This window comes from Amblyraja radiata, chromosome 3 (genome assembly GCF_010909765.2).
Source record: "Amblyraja radiata isolate CabotCenter1 chromosome 3, sAmbRad1.1.pri, whole genome shotgun sequence".
Classification (NCBI taxonomy): Eukaryota; Metazoa; Chordata; class Chondrichthyes; order Rajiformes; family Rajidae; genus Amblyraja; species Amblyraja radiata.
In genome coordinates, this window is record NC_045958.1 from 129,071,456 (window position 1) to 129,089,705 (window position 18,250).

An 18,250-nucleotide genomic window follows, 5' to 3' on the forward strand; every position below is an offset into this window, starting at 1 on the left:
GTCTCATTGTCTGTAACTGGTTTTCACCGAGCCCACAGCTAACAATGGCCTGTTCCCTCTATCACCGATACCCTTTTGTACATCTTTCATTCAGTTGTTCTATATCTCTCTACATCACCGTCTATATCTCTCGTTTCCCTCTTCCCCTGACTCTCAGTCTGAAGAAGGGTCTCGACCCGAAACGTCACACATTCCTTTTCTCCAGAGATGTAGTCTGACCCGCTGAGTTACTCCAGCTCTTTGTGTCTCTCATCTGAGAGCCTGATAGTCGGAACATGTATACCAACGAAACATCCAATTTGGTACTCGGCACTGAAATGTACTGAGGTCACGATAAGCCTGGATGTGTAGAATGAAACCCCTATTGTGCACTCCAGACGTCCTGTGTTTTTTCCCACCAGTGACAGATGTAAACCAATCTATTGACCAGAACTCTGGTTTGAAATTGGGTCTACTTGAGATAATGCGCCAGGTATGTGTGTCTCTGTGTGTGTGTGTGTGTGTGTGTGTTTGTGCGCGCGCTAAACCCTGCTTTAGATCAATCATTGTGGAAATGCTAATAGCCCATGAGGATTCAGATTAAATCTTGACGAAAGCTGTTGTTTCAGCTGCTTTTTCTTTTCAAGAAAAATTTCCCCCCCGCAATCCTTTCAAGAGGAGGAGATGAAAAGAGCTAAAGAGTGTTGAGGATATTTCCGTGGGACTGCCGGGCGCTTGGTGTGGCATGCGACAATTAAACAGTGGAGATAGGTGGGCACAGTAAACAGTCCCATAGAAACATAGCCAAGGAATGAATGAAATGAATCTCTTTATTGTCATTGCACATGGTACAACGAAATGTAAAAGTCAATCCCACGGTGCGATTCACAAGAGCAATTTTAAATATATAAGAAAAGGTAAAAATATATACATATAAAAAAAAATAAAAAAATTACAGATAAATAACAATAGCAGCTGAGGTAGAACCATTCAGTTGAATGTGAGTGTTATTTCTTATTTTGCATTGTTAAGTTCACGTATGGCTATGGGGTAGAAGCTGTCTCTGAGTCTGTTTGTGCGAGTTTTGAAAGACCTGTACCGTCTGCCAGAGGGCAGCAGGTGGAACAGGTTGTGTCCAGGGTGGGAAGGGTCCTTCAGGATGTTGGCTGCCCTGCCAAGGCAGCGAGAGCTGAAGATGTCCTTCAGGGAGGGCAGTGGGCAGCCAGGGATTTTTTGTGCGGTGTTGATGACCCTTTGAAGGGCTCTCCTGTCCGCTGCAGAGCAGCTGGCATACCATGTGGTTATACAGTACGCCAGCACACTCTCGATGGAGCAGCGGTAGAAGGACATAGAAACATAGAAATTAGGTGCAGGAGTAGGCCATTCGGCCCTTCGAGCCTGCACCGCCATTCAACATGATCATGGCTGATCATCCACCTCAGTATCCCATACCTGCCTTCTCTCCATACCCTCTGATCCCCTTAGCCACAAGGGCCACATCTAACACCCTCTTAAATATAGCCAATGAACTGGCCTCGACTACCCTCTGTGGCAGAGAATTCCAGAGATTCACCACTCTCTGTGTGAAAAAAGTTCTTATCATCTCGGTTTTAAAGGATTTCCCCCTTATCCTTAAGCTGTAACCCCTTGTCCTGGACTTCCCCAACATTGGGAACAATCTTCCTGCATCTAGCCTGTCCAACCCCTTAAGAATTTTGTAAGTTTCTATAAGATCCCCTCTCAATCTCCTAAATTCTAGAGAGTATAAACCAAGTCTATCCAGTCTTTCTTCATAAGACAGTCCTGACATCCCAGGAATCAGTCTGGTGAACCTTCTCTGCACTCCCTCTATGGCAATAATGTCCTTCCTCAGATTTGGAGACCAAAACTGTATGCAATACTCCAGGTGTGGTCTCACCAAGACCCTGTACAACTGCAGTAGAACCTCCCTGCTCCTATACTCAAATCCTTTTGCTATGAAAGCTAACATACCATTCGCTTTCTTCACTGCCTGCTGCACCTGCATGCCCACTTTCAATGACTGGTGTACCATGACACCCAGGTCTCGCTGCATCTCCCCTTTTCCTAGTCGGCCACCAGCAGCTTCTCCTCCAGGTTGTTTTTCCTGAGGATCCTCAGAAAGTAGAGTCGCTGCTGGGCCTTCTGGACTGCTGTGGTGGTGTTTGTAGTCCAGGAGAGATCCTCCGTAATTTGTGTGCCCAGGAATCTGAAGTCTGAGACCCTTTCCACACAGTCCCCATTGATGAATAGGGGTTTGGGGGCTGCACTGTTCTTACGGAAGTCTATGATAATTTCCTTTGTTTTTGTGGTGTTTAGGATGAGGTTGTTGTCTGAACACCACGCTGCCAGTCTTTGGACTTCCTCCCTGTAGGCTGTCTCATCTCCTCCTGAGATACGTCCAACCACAGTCGTGTCGTCCGCAAACTTGACGATGGTGTTGGTGGAGTGGGCGGGGGCACAATCGTGGGTGTAGAGGAGGGGGCTCAACACACAGCCCTGTGGGGAGCCGGTGCTGAGTGTGATGGGGGTGGAGAGGTGATGGCCCAGTCTGACGGTCTGGGGGTGGTTAGACAGAAAGTCCTTGATCCAGAGGCAGATGGGTTGGGAGCAAAGATCTTATAGCGGAGCAAGATAGGCTACTCCTGCGAAATGCAATGGGCTGACGTGTAGTACGCTATGGAGGGGATCCTGGGCATTTTTCCCATCCCATTTTAGTAACCGGAGCCTACCTGACCCGACCCGACTCGCAGTGTAATCAATGTTGTGGGGCAACAGTTTGTGTGGGTTAGATTCATAAATCTGTCAGTTCATACTTCTTGTCAAGAATAAAATTTGAATCTGGTAATTGTCTTTTTTAATGATTTTTAAATCATTTCTTTTTAAATGGCTCACAAGCAGTGTTTGAGTTGATTTTGTAGTAACCGGAACCGACCCGACCCGCAGGGTAATTGACATTGCGGGGGAGGTTTTTGTGTGTGATATAGGGTTAGATTCATAATTCTGTTAGTTCATAATTCTGTTAATTCTTGTTAAAGAATAAAATGTTTATAAACACGCATACATGAAAGTGATATAAATGTATATAATCATATAACACACGCAATTATATTTCTTCTGATCCAATAATGAACTTTATTTTAGACTAGACAAGGGACATTAACTAAGAAACATTGTAAATAAGAAACATTGTAAACCTCCCCGCAACTTCACACACACTAGGCCTTATCCTCCCCCAGCACTCCCTCGCCTGCCCCCTCACTACAATGTCTCCCTCCCTCCTATGCCCATCTCCCCGGACCCCACACTCCCTCTCCCCAGGCCCCGGGCCGCACACTCCTTCTCCCGCTGCCTCGGGCCCCACACTCCCTCTCCCCGGGCCCCACACTCCCTCTCCCCGGGCCCCACACTCCCTCTCCTCGCTGCCCCGGGCCCCACACTCCCTCTCCCCGGGCCCCACACTCCCGCTGCCCCGGGCCCCACACTCCCTCTCCCCGGGCCCCACACTCCCTCACCCCGGGCCCCACACTCCCTCTCCTCGCTGCCCCGGGCCCCACACTCCCTCTCCCCCGGGCCCCCACTCCCCTCTCCCCCGGCCCACACTCCCTCTCCCGGGCCCCACATCCCTCTCCTCGCTGCCCCGGCCCCCAAACTTCCACCCTCAACCCCGGGCACAACAATCCCTACCGGTGGGAACCAAACTCCCTCTCAACGGGCCCCACACTCCCTCTCCACGGGCCCAACACCACTCTAAACGGGCCCAACAATCCTCACCCCGGGCCAAATACTTCCTCATGAACACCGGGCCCACAAACTCCTCTCCCCGGGGCCCACACTCCCTCTTCCCCGGGCCCACACTCCCTCTCCCCGGGGCCCCCACCCACTCCCTCTCCTCGCTGCCCCGGGCCCCACACTCCCTCACCCCGGGCCCCACACTCACTCAACCTTGAAACCACAATCCACTATCCCCGGGCCAAAACTACCTCAAGGGCCCCACACTCCCTTACCGGGCCCCACCCACTTCCTCTCCCCGGGGCCCACACTCCTCTCCTCGTGCCCCGGGCACCAACACTCATCTCCCCGGGCCCCACACTCCCTCCCCCGGGCGCCCCACACTCCCTCTCCCCGGGACCCAACACTCCCTCTCCCCGGGCCCACACCCCTCCCCGCGTCCCACACCCCACACACCAGGGACCACAGCTTCCTCTGCCCCGGGACCAAAACAACCTATGGGAACCCAAACTCTATCCCAGCCCGGGACGCACAATCCTCTCCCACTTGCTCGGGCCCAACACTCCCTCTCCCCGGGGGCCCCACACTCCCTCTCCCCGGAGGCCCCACACTCCCTCTCCTCGCTGCCCCGGGCCACACTCACTCTCCCCCGGGCCCCACACTCCCTCTCCCGGGCCCCACTCCCTCTCCCCGGGCCCCACACTTCCTACCCCGGGCCCCACACTCCTCTCCCTCGCTGCCCGGGCCCACACTCCCTCTCCCCGGGCCCCACACCCCCTCAACCCGGGCCCCACACTCCCTCTCCCCGGGCCCAAACTCCCTCTCCCCGGGCCCACACTCCCTCTCCCCGGGCCCCCACACTTCCTCACCCGGGCCCCACACTCCCTCTCCTCGCTGCCCGGGCCCCACACCCCTCTCCCCGGGCCACCAACTCCCTCTCCCGCTCTGCCCGGGCCCACACTCCTCTCCCGGGCACACACCCTCTCCCTTCCAACTGGGACTCCCGGCCCAGCTAACACTTGCTTCCCGGGCCGACCACGGAACCACATCCGCCCGGCCCCAAAATAACTCAAACGTTGCTCCCGCTCCACCAGCTAGGCCAGATTTACGGACCCACACTCCCGGGGGCATCATTCGCGTGGGGGCACCACACTCCTACCTCCCCCCCCCCCCCCCCCCCCCCCCCGCTGCCCCGGGCCCCACACTCCCTCCCCCCGGGCCCCACACTCCCTCTCCCCGGGCCCCACACTCCCTCTCCCCGGGCCCCACACTCCCCTCTCCCCGGGCCCCACACTCCCTCACCCCGGGCCCCACACTCCCTCACCCCGGGCCCCCACACTCCCTCTCCCCGGGCCCCACACTCCCTCTCCCCGGGCCCCACACTCCCTCTCCCCGGGCCCCACACTCCCTCTCCTCGCTGCCCCGGGCCCCACACTCCCTCTCCCCGGGCCCCACACTCCCTCTCCCCGGGCCCCACACTCCCTCTCCCCGGGCCCCACACACCCTCTCCCACTGCCCCGGGCCCCACACTCCCTCTCCCCAGGCCGCGCACTCCCTCTCCCCGCTGCGGATCCAATCTTTAGCCGGAAGCAAGATGGCGGAGCAAGATGGCGGAGCAAGATGGCGGAACAAGATGGCGGAACAAGATGGCGGGGCAGGTTGCTAAAATGAGTCATATAATCACCCATGAATCCGCCCATGAGCGTACTACACGTTTGCGTGAGAGTGACCCATCTTGCTTCGCTATAAGATCTTTGGTTGGGAGAGTCCTAAATCCATGAGTTTGGTGACCAGTCTGCTGGGGATGATGGTATTGAAGGTGGAGCTAAAGTCAATGAAAAGCATCCTCACATAGCTCCCCTGGTGTTCGAGGTGGGTCAGTGCAGTGTGAAGAGCAGTGGCGATGGCATCCTCAGTGGACCTATTTGCTCTGTAGGCAAACTGGTGTGGATGGAAGGTGGGCGGGAGGCTGGCTTTGATGTGCTGCTGGACCAGCCTCTCGAAACACTTCATGATGACTGGTGTGAGAGCGACCGGTCGGTAGTCGTTAAGGCCGCTGATAACAGGCTTTTTTGGTAGTGGGATGATTGTGGCAGAATTCAGGCACGGTGGGATGATGGATTTGGACAGGGACAGGTTGAAGATTTTGGTGAAGACCTCGGAGAGCTGGTCTGCACATTCCTTCAAAACCCTTCCTGTCACGCCATCCGGGCCGGCAGCCTTCCTCGGGTTCACCGCCCTGAGCACCCGCCTCACTTCATGCTCCTGCACAGTGAGGGTGTAGTTGTTGTTGTTAGGGGCTGGTGGGAGAATGGTGACGAGCCCTTCTGGTTCTGCCTCGAAGCGGGCAAAGAAGCAGTTCAGCTCCTCTGCCAGTGAGGCGTCGCAGGTGCAGGAGTAGGCCATTCGGCCCTTCGAGCCAGCACAGCCATTCAATGTGATCATGGCTTATCGTCCACAATCAGTATCCCCGTTAGTGCTTTGTCCTCATACCCCTTGATTCCGTTCGCCCGAAGAGCTATATCTAACTCTCTCTTGAAAACATCCAGTGAATTGGCCTCCACTGCCTTCTGTGGCAGAGAATGGAGCAGTTGGACTTGTACACTCTGGAGTTAGAAGGATGAGTGGGAATCTTATTGGAACATATAAGATTGTTAAGGGTTTGGACACACGCTAGAGGCAGGAAACAAGTTCCCGATGTTGGGGGAGTCCAGAACCAGGGGCCACAGTTTAACAATAAGGAGTAAGCTATTTAGAACAGAGACGAGGAAACACTTTTTCTCACAGATAGTGGTGAGTCTGTGGAATTCCCTGCCTCAGAGGGCAGTGGAGGCAGGTTCTCTGGATGCTTTCAAGAGAGAGCTAGATAGGGCTCTTAAAAATAGCGGAGTCAGGGGATATGGGGTGAAGGCAGGTACTGATTGGGGATGATCAGCCATGATCACATTGAATGGCGGTGCTGTCTCAAAGGGCCGAATGGCCTACTCCTGCACCTATTGTCTATTGTCTATTGTCTATTGTCTAATTCCACAGATTCACAACTCTCTGGGTGAAAGGTTTTCCTCATCTCCGTCCTAAATGGCCTAACCCTTATTCTTAAACTGTGTGACCCCTGGTTCTGGACTCCCCCAACATCGGGAACATGTTTCCTGCATCTACCCTGTCCAATCCTCTAGGAATCTTATATGTTGCTATAAGATCCCCTCTCATCCTACTAAATTCCAGGGAATACAAGCCAAGTCGACCCGTTCCTTCACCAGTACCACCATCCCGGGAATTAACCTGGTGAACCTACGCTGCATTCCCTCAATAGCAAGAATGTCCTTCCTCAAATTAGGAGACCAAAATTCCACACAATACTCCAGGTGTGGTCGCACCAGGGCTCTGTACAACTGCAGTAGGACCTCTTTGCTCCTAAACTCAAATCCTCTCGCAATGAAGGCCAACATGCCATTAGCTTTCTTCACTGCCTGCTGTACCTGCATGCTTACTTTCATTGACTGTCCTCTTGTGAAAACCAAGGAAATGTGGAATGGTACATAGTTAACTGGGGGAAGGTGGCATTGAGACATACAATCGGTAATATTTACCCTGTTACCATTCTAAATTCACCAATGCACCATTCTACCTTTCCCTTTGAGCTTCATCCCCTTTGATCTGTGTTTTCACACCTTACCCTTCCATATCTCTGTGTCTCAATCTCTCCTGACTCTCAGTCTGAAGAAGGGTCTCGACAAGAAACGTCACCCATTCCTTCTCTCCAGAGATGCTGCCCGTCCCGCTGAGTTACTCCAGCTTTTAGTGTCTATAGAAACATAGACATAGAAACATAGAAAATAGGTGCAGGAGTAGGCCATTTGGCCCTTCGAGCCTGCACCGCCATTCGATATGATCATGGCTGATCATCCAACTCAGTATCCCATCCCTGCCTTCTCTCCATACCCCCTGATCCCTTTAGCCCCAAGGGCCACATCTTCGGTTGAAACCAGCATCTGCAGTTCCTTCCCACACATGGGTAGATGGCATTTTGGGTCGGGATCCTTTATCTAAGGGTGGCACGGTGGAGCAGCGGTAGAGTTGCTGCCTCACAGCGCCAGAGACCCGGGTTCCATCCTGGCTACTGGTGCTGTCTGTACAGAGTTTGTACGTTCTCACCATGACCCGAGTGGGTTTTCTCCGGGTGCTCCGGTTTCCTCCCACACTCCAAAGACGTGCAGGTTTGTAGGCTTAATTCGCTTCGGTAACATTGTAAATGGGCCCTAGTTTAGTTGAGTTTAGAGATACAGCGCGGAAACAGTCCCTTCTGCCCACCGAGTCCACACCAACCAGCAATCCACGCAAATTAACACTAATCTACACGCACTAGAGACAATTTACACTTGGACCTTAGCCAATTAACCTACAAACCTGTAGGCCTTTGGAGTGTGGGAGGAAACCAAAGATCTCAGAGAAAACTCACGCAGGTCACGGGGACTCATTAAATCAAAAAAACATTGATCCAAGAACACGTAGACACAAGGAATTGTAGTTGCTGGTTTACAAACAAAAAGATACAAAGTCATAAAATCAGTGTCAAATGGCATGGAAACAGGCCCTTCGGACCAACTTGCCCATGCCGACCAACATGCCATGCCTACTAGTCCTACCTGCCTGCGTATGGCCCATATCCCTCTACACCTGTCCTATCCATGTACCTGTCCAACTGTTTCTTCAACATTGGGATAGTCCCTGTCTCAACTACCTCCTCCGGCAGCTCATTCCATACACCCTTTCCCCCCCTCACCTTAAACCTATGTCCTCTGGTTCTTGATTCCCCAGCTCTGGGCAAGAGACTGTTTGTCCACCTGATCTATTCCTCTCGTGATTTTGTACACAAACTGCTGAAGACAGTAGACAATAGGTGCAGGAGGAGGCCATTCGGCCCTTCGAGCCAGCACCGCCATTCAATGTGATCATGGCTGATCATCCCTAATCAGTAACCCGTTCCTGCCTTCTCCCCATATCCCCTGACTCTGCTATCTTTAAGAGCCCTATCCAGCTCTCTCTTGAAAGTATCCAGAGAACCGGCCTCCACCGCCCTCTGAGGCAGAGAATTCCACAGACTCACCACTCTCTGTGTGAAAAAGTGTTTTCTCATCTCCGTTCTAAATGGCCTACCCCTTATTCTTAAACTGTGGCCCCTGGTTCTGGAATCCCCCAACATCGGGAAGCAACTCAGCAGGTCTGGAGAACATGGATAGGTGGCATTTTTGGTCGGGATCCTTCTTTAGACCAGTCAATGGATGCCTTGTATGACCTTCCCTCCTCGTCAGAAAACATATTGATTTGTGCCATTAGAAAGAAAGCAGAATAATCCATAATGCAGAGTCGCTTGCAGTTTTGAAAATCATTCGTAGATTCATGGAGAGATACAGCGCAACTTGCCCACACCGGCCAACATGTCCCATCTACAATAGTCCCACCTGCCTGCGTTTGGCCCATATCAAGAAGAGGAAACCCTCGTGGTCACAGGGAGAAGGGGCGGTCATGGTGGCGCAGCGGTAGAGTTGCTGCCTCACAGCGCCGGAGACCCAGGTTCGATCCCGACTACGGGCGCTGCCTGTACGGAGTTTGTACGTTCTCCCCGTGACCCGCGTGGGTTTTCTCCGAGATCTTCGGTTCCCTCCCACACTCCAAAGACGTGCAGGGTTGTCGGTTAATTGGCTTGGTGTAAATGTAAAAATTCTCCCTTTTGTGTGTAGGGTCGTGTTAGTGTGCGGGGATTGCGGGTCGGCAGGGACCCGGTGGGCCGAAGGGCCTGTTTCCGCGCTGAATCTCTAAACTAAACTAAAACAAAGTTACCTCTTTACTCTTTAGTCTCTTTAGTCAGAGGGTAATCTGTGGAACTCATTGCCACAGAGGTGTGTGGAGGCCATCAGTGGCTATTTGTAAAGCAGAGATAGACAAATTCTTGATTAGAACAGGTGTCAAGGGTTTAGGGGAGAAGGCAGGAGAATTGGATTAGGAAGCAGAGACCAGCCATGAGAGCTGAGTTGCTTCAGCAGTTTGTGCACAAAATCATGAGAGGAATAGATCGGGTAGACAACTTGCCCAGAGTAGGGGAATCGAGAACCAGAGGTCATAGGTTGAAGGTGAAGGGGAAAAGATTGAATATGAACCTGAAGGGCAACTTTCACACAAAGGGCTGGGGTGTATGGAACTAGCTGCTGGAGGAGGTAGTTGAGGCTGGGAGAAGGTACAGGAGCCTGAAAACTGCAACGTCCAGGTTCAGGAATAGCTACTTCCCCACAGCCATCAGGCTCGGACAAATCACTGAACATTAATAGCCCATTATCTGTTTATTTGCACTTTATCAGTTTATTTATTCATGTGTGTATATATGTATATAATGGTATATGGACACACTGATCTGTTTTGTAGTCAATGCCTACTATGTGCTGTTGTGCTAAAGCAAAGCGAGAATCTCATTGTCCTATCAGGGACAATAAACTCTCTTGAATCTTGGATCTTGATAATCTCAACATTGAAGAAACATTTGGGCAGGTACATGGACAGGAGTGGGCCGAATGGCCTAATTCTACTCCGGTAACTTGTGAACTTGTGAGATGCATGCAAACTCCACTCAGGCAGTCAGCAGCACGAGGTCGGGATGGAGCCCGCTGTGAGGCAGCAACTCTACCGCTGCGTCAGTGTGTGCAGCCTCTGTTCTAACGGCGGGCTGGATTTTTATTTTTTTTTAATTTAAACTATTCGCAGAAGCCTTTCAAAAGCCAGCTCTATAACCCCTGGGGGATCTGCACTTAAACTCTTGCAGGAAAGTAAAACACTTAATTTGGAAAATGTTTAAAAAAAAAAAAAAAATCTATTTACAATAACATAACAATGCGGTAATGTAATGTGAGTAATAATATACTGTGAAATTATTTTCGTGATTATTTTCGCTTCTTGGTGACTTTTCATGTAGAAAAGTGGTTGATACAACAGGTTAACAGAGCCTCAAGCAAGAGTGATTTCAATTACCTGTCTGTGTCTGTTAATGGTTTGTGAGGGGGGACAATTACTATGGATGAGAACCTGCCACAATGCCGCTGCCCGTAACATGATGCAAGTGCTATTGTTTACTGGAGAGGGTTTTCAGTAGAACCCCTCGTGGAGTCCTTTCACTTCGTTCGTCCCTGAATGATGCACCGTTAATAGCAGCAAGTGGAAGAGTTAAGTGCTGCAGGACTTCAGAAATAGCGGAGTCAGGGGATATGGGGAGAAGGCAGGAACGGGGTACTGATTGGGGATGATCAGCCATGATCACATTGAATGGCGGTGCTGGCTCGAAGGGCCGAATGGCCTACTCCTGCACCTATTGTCTATTGTCTATTGACTATTGACTCAATCACTGCATATCCTTTCTCCGACGAGAGTACCTGCCAGGGCAGTGAGCCAATGAGCAAATGGCAACTTGCTATACTCACCTCCGCTCGGTTCACAATAAGCAACCTGATCTCCCGGTGGCTCAGCACTTCAACTCCCCCTCTCCCATTCCCAATCCGACCTTCCTGTCCTGGGCCTCCTCCATGGCCAGAGTGAGCACCACCGTAAATTGGAGGAGCAGCACCTCATATTTCACTTGGGTAGTTTACACCCCAGCGGTATGAACATTGACTTCTCCAATTTCAGGTAGTCCTTGCTTTCTCCCTCCTTCCCCGCTCTCCCTCAGCCCACTGTCTCCGTCTCTTCCTTTCTTCTTCCCGCTGCCCCCCCCCCCCCCACCCTCACATCAGTCTGAAGAGCGGTCTCGACCCGAAACGTTGCCCATTTCCTTAGCTCCATAGATGCTGCCGCACCCGCTGAGTTTCTCCAGCATTTTTGTCTATCTTCGATTTTTCCAGCATCTGCAGTTCCTTCTTAAACAAACGATTTGCTATCCTCCTACTGTTCAAGAAGGAACTGCAGATGCTGGAAAAATCGAAGGTAGACAAAAATGCTGGAGAAACTCAGTGGGTGAGGCAGCATCTATGCAGCGAAGGAATAGATGACGTTTCGGGTCGAGACCCTTCTTCAGACCCTTCTCCTTCTGCTGAAGAAGAGCCTCGAACCGAAACGTCACCTATTCCTTCGCTCCATAGATGCTGCCTCACCCGCTGAGTTTCTCCAGCATTTTTGTCTACCTTCTGCAATACTCCTACAGTTTCTTCCCGGCTGTTCAGTTTAGTTTTTAAGTTTAGAGATACAAGGTGCGGAAACTTCGGCCAACCAAATCCGTGCCGACCAGCGATCCCTGCACACTGACACCAACCTACACACGCTAGGGTCAATTTGTACATTTGTACCAATTTGCCAATTAACCTACAAACCTGTACGTCTTTGGAGTGTGGGAGGAAACCGAAGTTCTCGGAGAAAACCCACGCGGGTCACGGGGAGAACGTACAAACTCCGTACTGACAGCGCCCGTAGTCGGGATTGAACCCGGGTCTCCGGCGCTGTGAGGCAGCAACTCTACCGCTGCACCACCGTGCCACCACTGTTATCAGACAACTAAGCCATCCCATCACCTAGAGAGCAGTCCTGACCTTCCTAATTTAGTTTAGTTTATTGTCACGTGTACCGAGGTACAGTGAAAAGATTTTGTTGCGTGCTAACCAGTCAGCGGAAAGACAATACATGATTACATACAGCATATAATCCTCTGACATATATGCCATCTCTAACAGGATCCCACCACTGGCCACATCTTCCCATCTCCACCCCTTTCTGCTTTCCGCAGAGACCGTTCCCTCCGCAACTCCCTGGTCAACTCGTCCCTTCCCACCCAAACCACCCCCTCCCCAGGTACTTTCCCCTGCAACCGCAGGAGATGCAACACCTGTCCCTTTACCTCCCCCCTCTACACCATCCAAGGACCCCGACAGTCTTTCCAGATGAGGCAGAGGTTCACTTGCACCTCCTCCAACCTCATCTACTGTATCCGCTGTTCCAGGTGTCAACTTCTCTACACCGGTGAGACCAAGCGCAGGCTCGGCGATCGTTTTGCTGAACACCTCCACACAGTCCGTCTTAACCAACCTGATCTCCCAGTGGCTCAATTCTTCAACCCCCCCTCCCATTCCCACACTGACCTTTCTGTCCTGGGACTCCTCCACTGTCAGAGTGAGGCCCAGCGCAAATTGGAGGAACAGCACCTCATGTTTCGCTTGGGCAATTTACACCTCAGCGATATGAACATTGACTTCTCTAACTTCAAATAGCCCTTGCTTTCCCTCTCTCTCCATCACCTCCCCCTTCCCAGTTCTACCACTAGTCCTTCTGTCTCCAACTACATTCTATCTTTGTCCTGCCCCCTCCCCTGACATCAGTCTGAAGAAGGGTCTCGACCCGAAACGTCGCCCATTCCTTCTGTCCTGAATTACTCCAGCATTTTGTGTCTACATGATTACATTCAACCTGTTCACAAGGTACAGGTACAGGAGAAGGAATGTGTAGGACGGAACTGCAAATGCTGGTTTACACCAAAGACTGACGCAAAGTGCTGGAGTAACTCAGCAGGTCAGGCAGCACCTCTGGAGAACATGGATAGGTGACGTTTCACAGAGTGCTGGAGTAACTCAGCGGGTCAGGCAGCATCTGTGGAGAACATGGATAGGTGACGTTTCACAAAGTGCAGGAGTAACTCAGCGGGTCAGGCAGCATCTGTGGAGAACATGGATAGGTGACGTTTCACAGAGTGCTGGAGTAACTCAGCAGGTCAGGCAGCATCTCTGGAGAACATGGATAGGTGATGTTTCACAGAGTGCTGGAGTAACTCAGCGGGTCAGGCAGCACCTCTGGAGAACATGGATAGGTGACGTTTCGGGTCGGGACCCTTCTTTAGACATGCAGAAAGGTGAAGATACAGAATGCATATTATAGTTCTCAGCATTGTAGTGCATCAGTTCCACTAGGACATTAGGCCTTAACCATTAGGGGTGGCACAGTAGTGTTGCTACCTCACAGCACCAGAGACCCGGGTTCGATCCTGACTACGGGTGCTGTCTGTACGGAGTCTGTACGTTCTCCCCGTGACCTGCGTGGGTTTTCTCCGAGATCTTCGGTTTCCTCCCACACTCCAAAGACGTGCAGGTTTGTAGGTTAATTGGCTTGGTGTAAATGTAAATTGTCCCTCGTGTGTGTAGGGTAATGTTAGTGTGCGGGGATCGCTGGTCAGCGCGGACTCGGTGGGCCAACAGGATTGTTTTCACACTGTATCTCTAAACCAAACTGAAACAAAACTACTGTCACGTGTGCTGAGGTAGAGTGAACGAGGCATTAAACGGAACAAGCTTCTTCTGATGTCACCGGCAATAATTTGGATTTATATTCTTTCATCTTCTTAGTTTAGTTTAGGTTAGAGATACAGCGCAGAAACAGGCCCTTCGACCCACCATGTCCGCACCAACCAGCGATCCCCACACACTAGCAGTATCCTACACAATAGACAATAGACAATAGGTGCAGGAGTAGGCCATTCGGCCCTTCGAGCCAGCACCACCATTCAATGTGATCATGGCTGATCATCCACAATCAGTACCCCGTTCCTGCCTTCTCCCCATATCCCCTGACACCGCTATTTTTAAGAGCTCTATCTAGCTCTATCTTGAATGTATCCAGAAAACCGGCCTCCACCGCCCTCTGAGGCAGAGAATTCCACAGACTCACAACTCTGTGTGAAAAAGTGTTACCTCCTCTCCGTTCTAAATGGCTTACCTCTTATTCTTAAACTGTGGCCCCTGGTTCTGGACACCCCCGACCTCAGGAACATGTTTTCTGACTCTAGCGTGTCCAAACCTTTAATAATCTTATATGTTTCAATGAAATTGTCAATAACACACTCGGGACAATTTACAATTTTTGCCGAATCCAATTAATCTGCAAACCTGTATATCTTTGGATGGTGGAGGGGAAGCCAGCGCGCCTGGAGTATACCCACGCTGTCACGGGGAGAACGTACAAATTCCATGCAGACAGCACTCCGTAGTCAGGATGGAACCCGGGTCTCTGGCGCTGTGAGGCAGCAACTCTACCGCTGCACCACAGTGCTGCCCTCCAAGTATCTCTCTCCATTGATTATTCTGTTAGAAGAGCAGTTAAGGAAATATTACTGGGGGGAAAAAACAGTGGAGAAAATATAGGTTTTTGGACTATTATTAGTGAATAATAGCCCGATAATTGTGCATCTGATTCTTATCACCTGTGATAAAAATGAACAAAAGAGACATTGCAGCTTATAATGGACATTTAAAAAACCATTTGGATATTGGCTTCTCATTGAGTAAATCTTGTCAATCTGTCTGATACAAGGCAAAACGTCTGTAGCTCTTGAATTGGCAGCAACACGTCTCCCTTGATAACCATCAGTATGCTACCACCTCAGGCTATGTGCTCAGCCCCCTGCTCTCTATGCTCACTCTATACCCGTGACTGTGCAGGAAGGAACTGCAGATGCTGGTTTCCACCGAAGATAGGCACAAAAAGCCGGAGTAACTCAGCGTGACACGGGCAGCATCTCTGGAGAGAAAGGACTAGGTAACGTTTCGGGAGTTTGGAAGGATGAGGGGAGATATTATAGAAACATATAAAATTATAAAAGGACTGGACAAGCTAGATGCAGGAAAAATGTTCCCAATCTTGGGCGAGTCCAGAACCAGGGGCCACAGTCTTAGAATAAAGGGGAGGTCATTTAAGACTGAGGTGAGAAAAAACTTTTTCACCCAGAGAGTTGTGAATTTGTGGAATTCCCTGCCACAGAGGGCAGTGGAGGCCAGGTCACTGGATGGATTTAAGAGAGAGTTAGATAGAGCTCTAGGGGCTAGTGGAGTCAAGGGATATGGGGAGAAGGCAGGCACGGGTTATTGATTGGGGACGATCAGCCATGAATGGCGGTGCTGGCTCGAAGGGCCAATGGCCTACTCCTGCACCTATTGTCTATTGTCTAATGACTAGGTAACGTTTCGGGACTTCAGACTGCGGTGCAAAAGCACTGTTCAAATACCATCTTTAAATTCACCGACGACACCATCCACTGTTGGACAAGGCGGGCAGCACGCTGGCGCAGCGGTTGAGTTGCTGCCTCACAGCGCCAGAGACCCGGGTTCCGTCCTAAATGCAGGTGCTGTCTATGTGGAGTTTAACATTCTCCCCATGACCTGCGTGGGTTTTTTTTCCAAGATCTTCCACACTCCAAAGAGGTACAGGTTTGCAGGTTAATTGGCTTGGTATGAAGGTATAAATTGTCTCCAGTGTGTATAGGATATTGTTAGTGTGCGGGGTTCGCTGGTCGGTGGGCCGAAGGGCCTGTTTCCAGAACCTGGGGCCACAGTTTAAGAATAAGGAGTAAGCCATTTAGAACGGAGACGAGAAAACACTTTTTCACACAGAGAGTGGTGAGTTTGTGGAATTCTCTGCCTCAGAGGGCGGTGGAGGCCGGTTCTCTGGATACTTTCAAGAGGTCAGGAGATATGGGGAGAAGGCAGGAGCGGGGTACTGATTGGGGATGATCAGCCATGATCACATTGAATGGTGGTGCTGGCTCGAAGGGCCGAATGGCCTACTCCTGCACCTATTGTCTATTGTCTGGGGGTGGGAGATTGCAACCTTCGAGTAGTCCGCCCTGTTTCGACGAATGCAATCAGTCTGGCATGCACAATCAAATAAGATCAAATAGAACAAGTCGCTGCCTCAAAAAGGCTGCCAGCATCATCAAAGACCCACACCATCCTGGCCACACACTCATCTCCCCGCTACCTTCAGGTAGAAGGTACAGGAACCTGAAATCTGCAACATCCAGGTTCAGGAATAGCTACTTCCCCACAGCCATCAGGCTATTAAACTCAACTTGAACAAAAATCTGAACTTTAATAGCCCATTGCACTTTATATGCTTATTTATGTTGCATATATATATATATATATATATATATTCAATGGTATATGGACACACTGATCAGTTCTGTATTTATTTATGCCAACTATATTCTGTTGTGCTGAAGCAAAGCAAGAATTTCATTGTCCTATCTGGGACACATGACAATACACTCTCTTGAATCTTGAATCTTAGACAATGGACAATAGGTGCAGGAATAGGCCATTCGGCCCTTCGAGCCAGCACCGCCATTCAATGTGATCATAGCTGATCATCCCCAATCAGTACCCCGTTCCTGCCTTTTCCCCATATCCCCTGACTCCGCTATCTTTAAGAGCCCTATCTAGCTCTCTCATGAAAGCATCCAGAGAACCGGCCTCCACCGCCCTCTTGTCCTAGAACTTTAGGCTGTGCCCGTCATAGACAGGAAGAAGAAGAAGTCTATTGTCTATTGTCTATTTCCACGCTGTATCTCTGAAACTGAACTAAACTGTAGACGCTAACGTGTCTGTTCTGTCCTGTCCAGGTTGTGCTGATTTGAGCTTTGAGAGGAGATTCGGGGCAGGTTGGACAATAATGCCGACAGCATGGATGTGAAGGAACGAAGGCCCTACTGCTCGCTCACCAAGAACAGACGCGACAAGGAGAGGCGCTACACCAGCTCCTCGGTGGACAAAGACCACTGCCGAGTGCCCACCCAGAAGTCGTACAGTTCCAGCGAGACCCTCAAAGCTTACGACCACGACAACAGGCTCCTGTACGGGGGCAGGGTGAAGGATCTGGTCCACAGGGAAGTGGATGAGTTCACCAGACCAGGTGAGCAAAGGACTTTCTTCTAGTTGAGTTGAGTTTAGTTTAGAGACACTGCGTGGAAACAGGCCCTTCGGCCCATGGATAATCGCCACCTAATGATTACCCATGTGTGAGGATGAACACCGAAGACATACACAAAATTCTGGAGAAAGTATGCTCTCCCGGGATGGCGGGACTGTCATATGCTGAGAGAATGGAGCGGCTGGGCTTGTACACTCTGGAGTTTAGAAGGATGAGAGGATATCTCAATGAAACATATAACATTGTTAAGGGTTTGGACACGCTAGAGGCAGGAAACATGTTCCCGATGTTGGGGGAGTCCAGAACCAGGGGCCACAGTTTAAGAATAAGGGGCAAGCCATTTAGAACAGAGATGAGGAAACACTTTTTCACACAGAGAGTCGTGAGTCTGTGGAATTCTCTGCCTCAGAGGGCGGTGGAGGCTGGTTCTCTGGATGCTTTCAAGAGAGGGTTAGATAGAGCTCTTAATGATAGAGGCGTCAGGGGATATGTGGAGAAGGCAGGAACGGCTGATTGGGGATGATCAGCCATGATCACATTGAATGGTGGTGCTGGGTCGAAGGGCCGAATGGCCTACTCCTGCACCTATTGTCTATTGTAACTCAGTTGGTCAGGAGGCATTTCTGGAGTGAAGGAATAGGTGATGTGTCAGGCCTTGTTGCTACCTTACAGCGCCAGAGACCCGGGTTCGATCCAGACCATGGGTGCAGTCTATACGGAGTTTGTACGTTCTCCCCGTGACCTGGGTGGGTTTTCTCCAAGACCTTCGGTTTCCTCCCACACTCCAAAGATGTGCAGG

General features: G+C 50.9%; 1 protein-coding gene across 1 annotated transcript in view; it reads left to right on the top strand.

The window, feature by feature from the left end:
* Positions 1-18,250, top strand: part of tenm3 (teneurin transmembrane protein 3) — a 702,745-nt gene that overhangs the window by 164,245 nt on the left and 520,250 nt on the right. The window contains 1 exon segment of the mRNA XM_033018762.1: positions 17,144-17,433. Within this exon segment, the coding sequence (XP_032874653.1) occupies positions 17,205-17,433 (229 nt within the window). The 5' untranslated portion in view covers positions 17,144-17,204.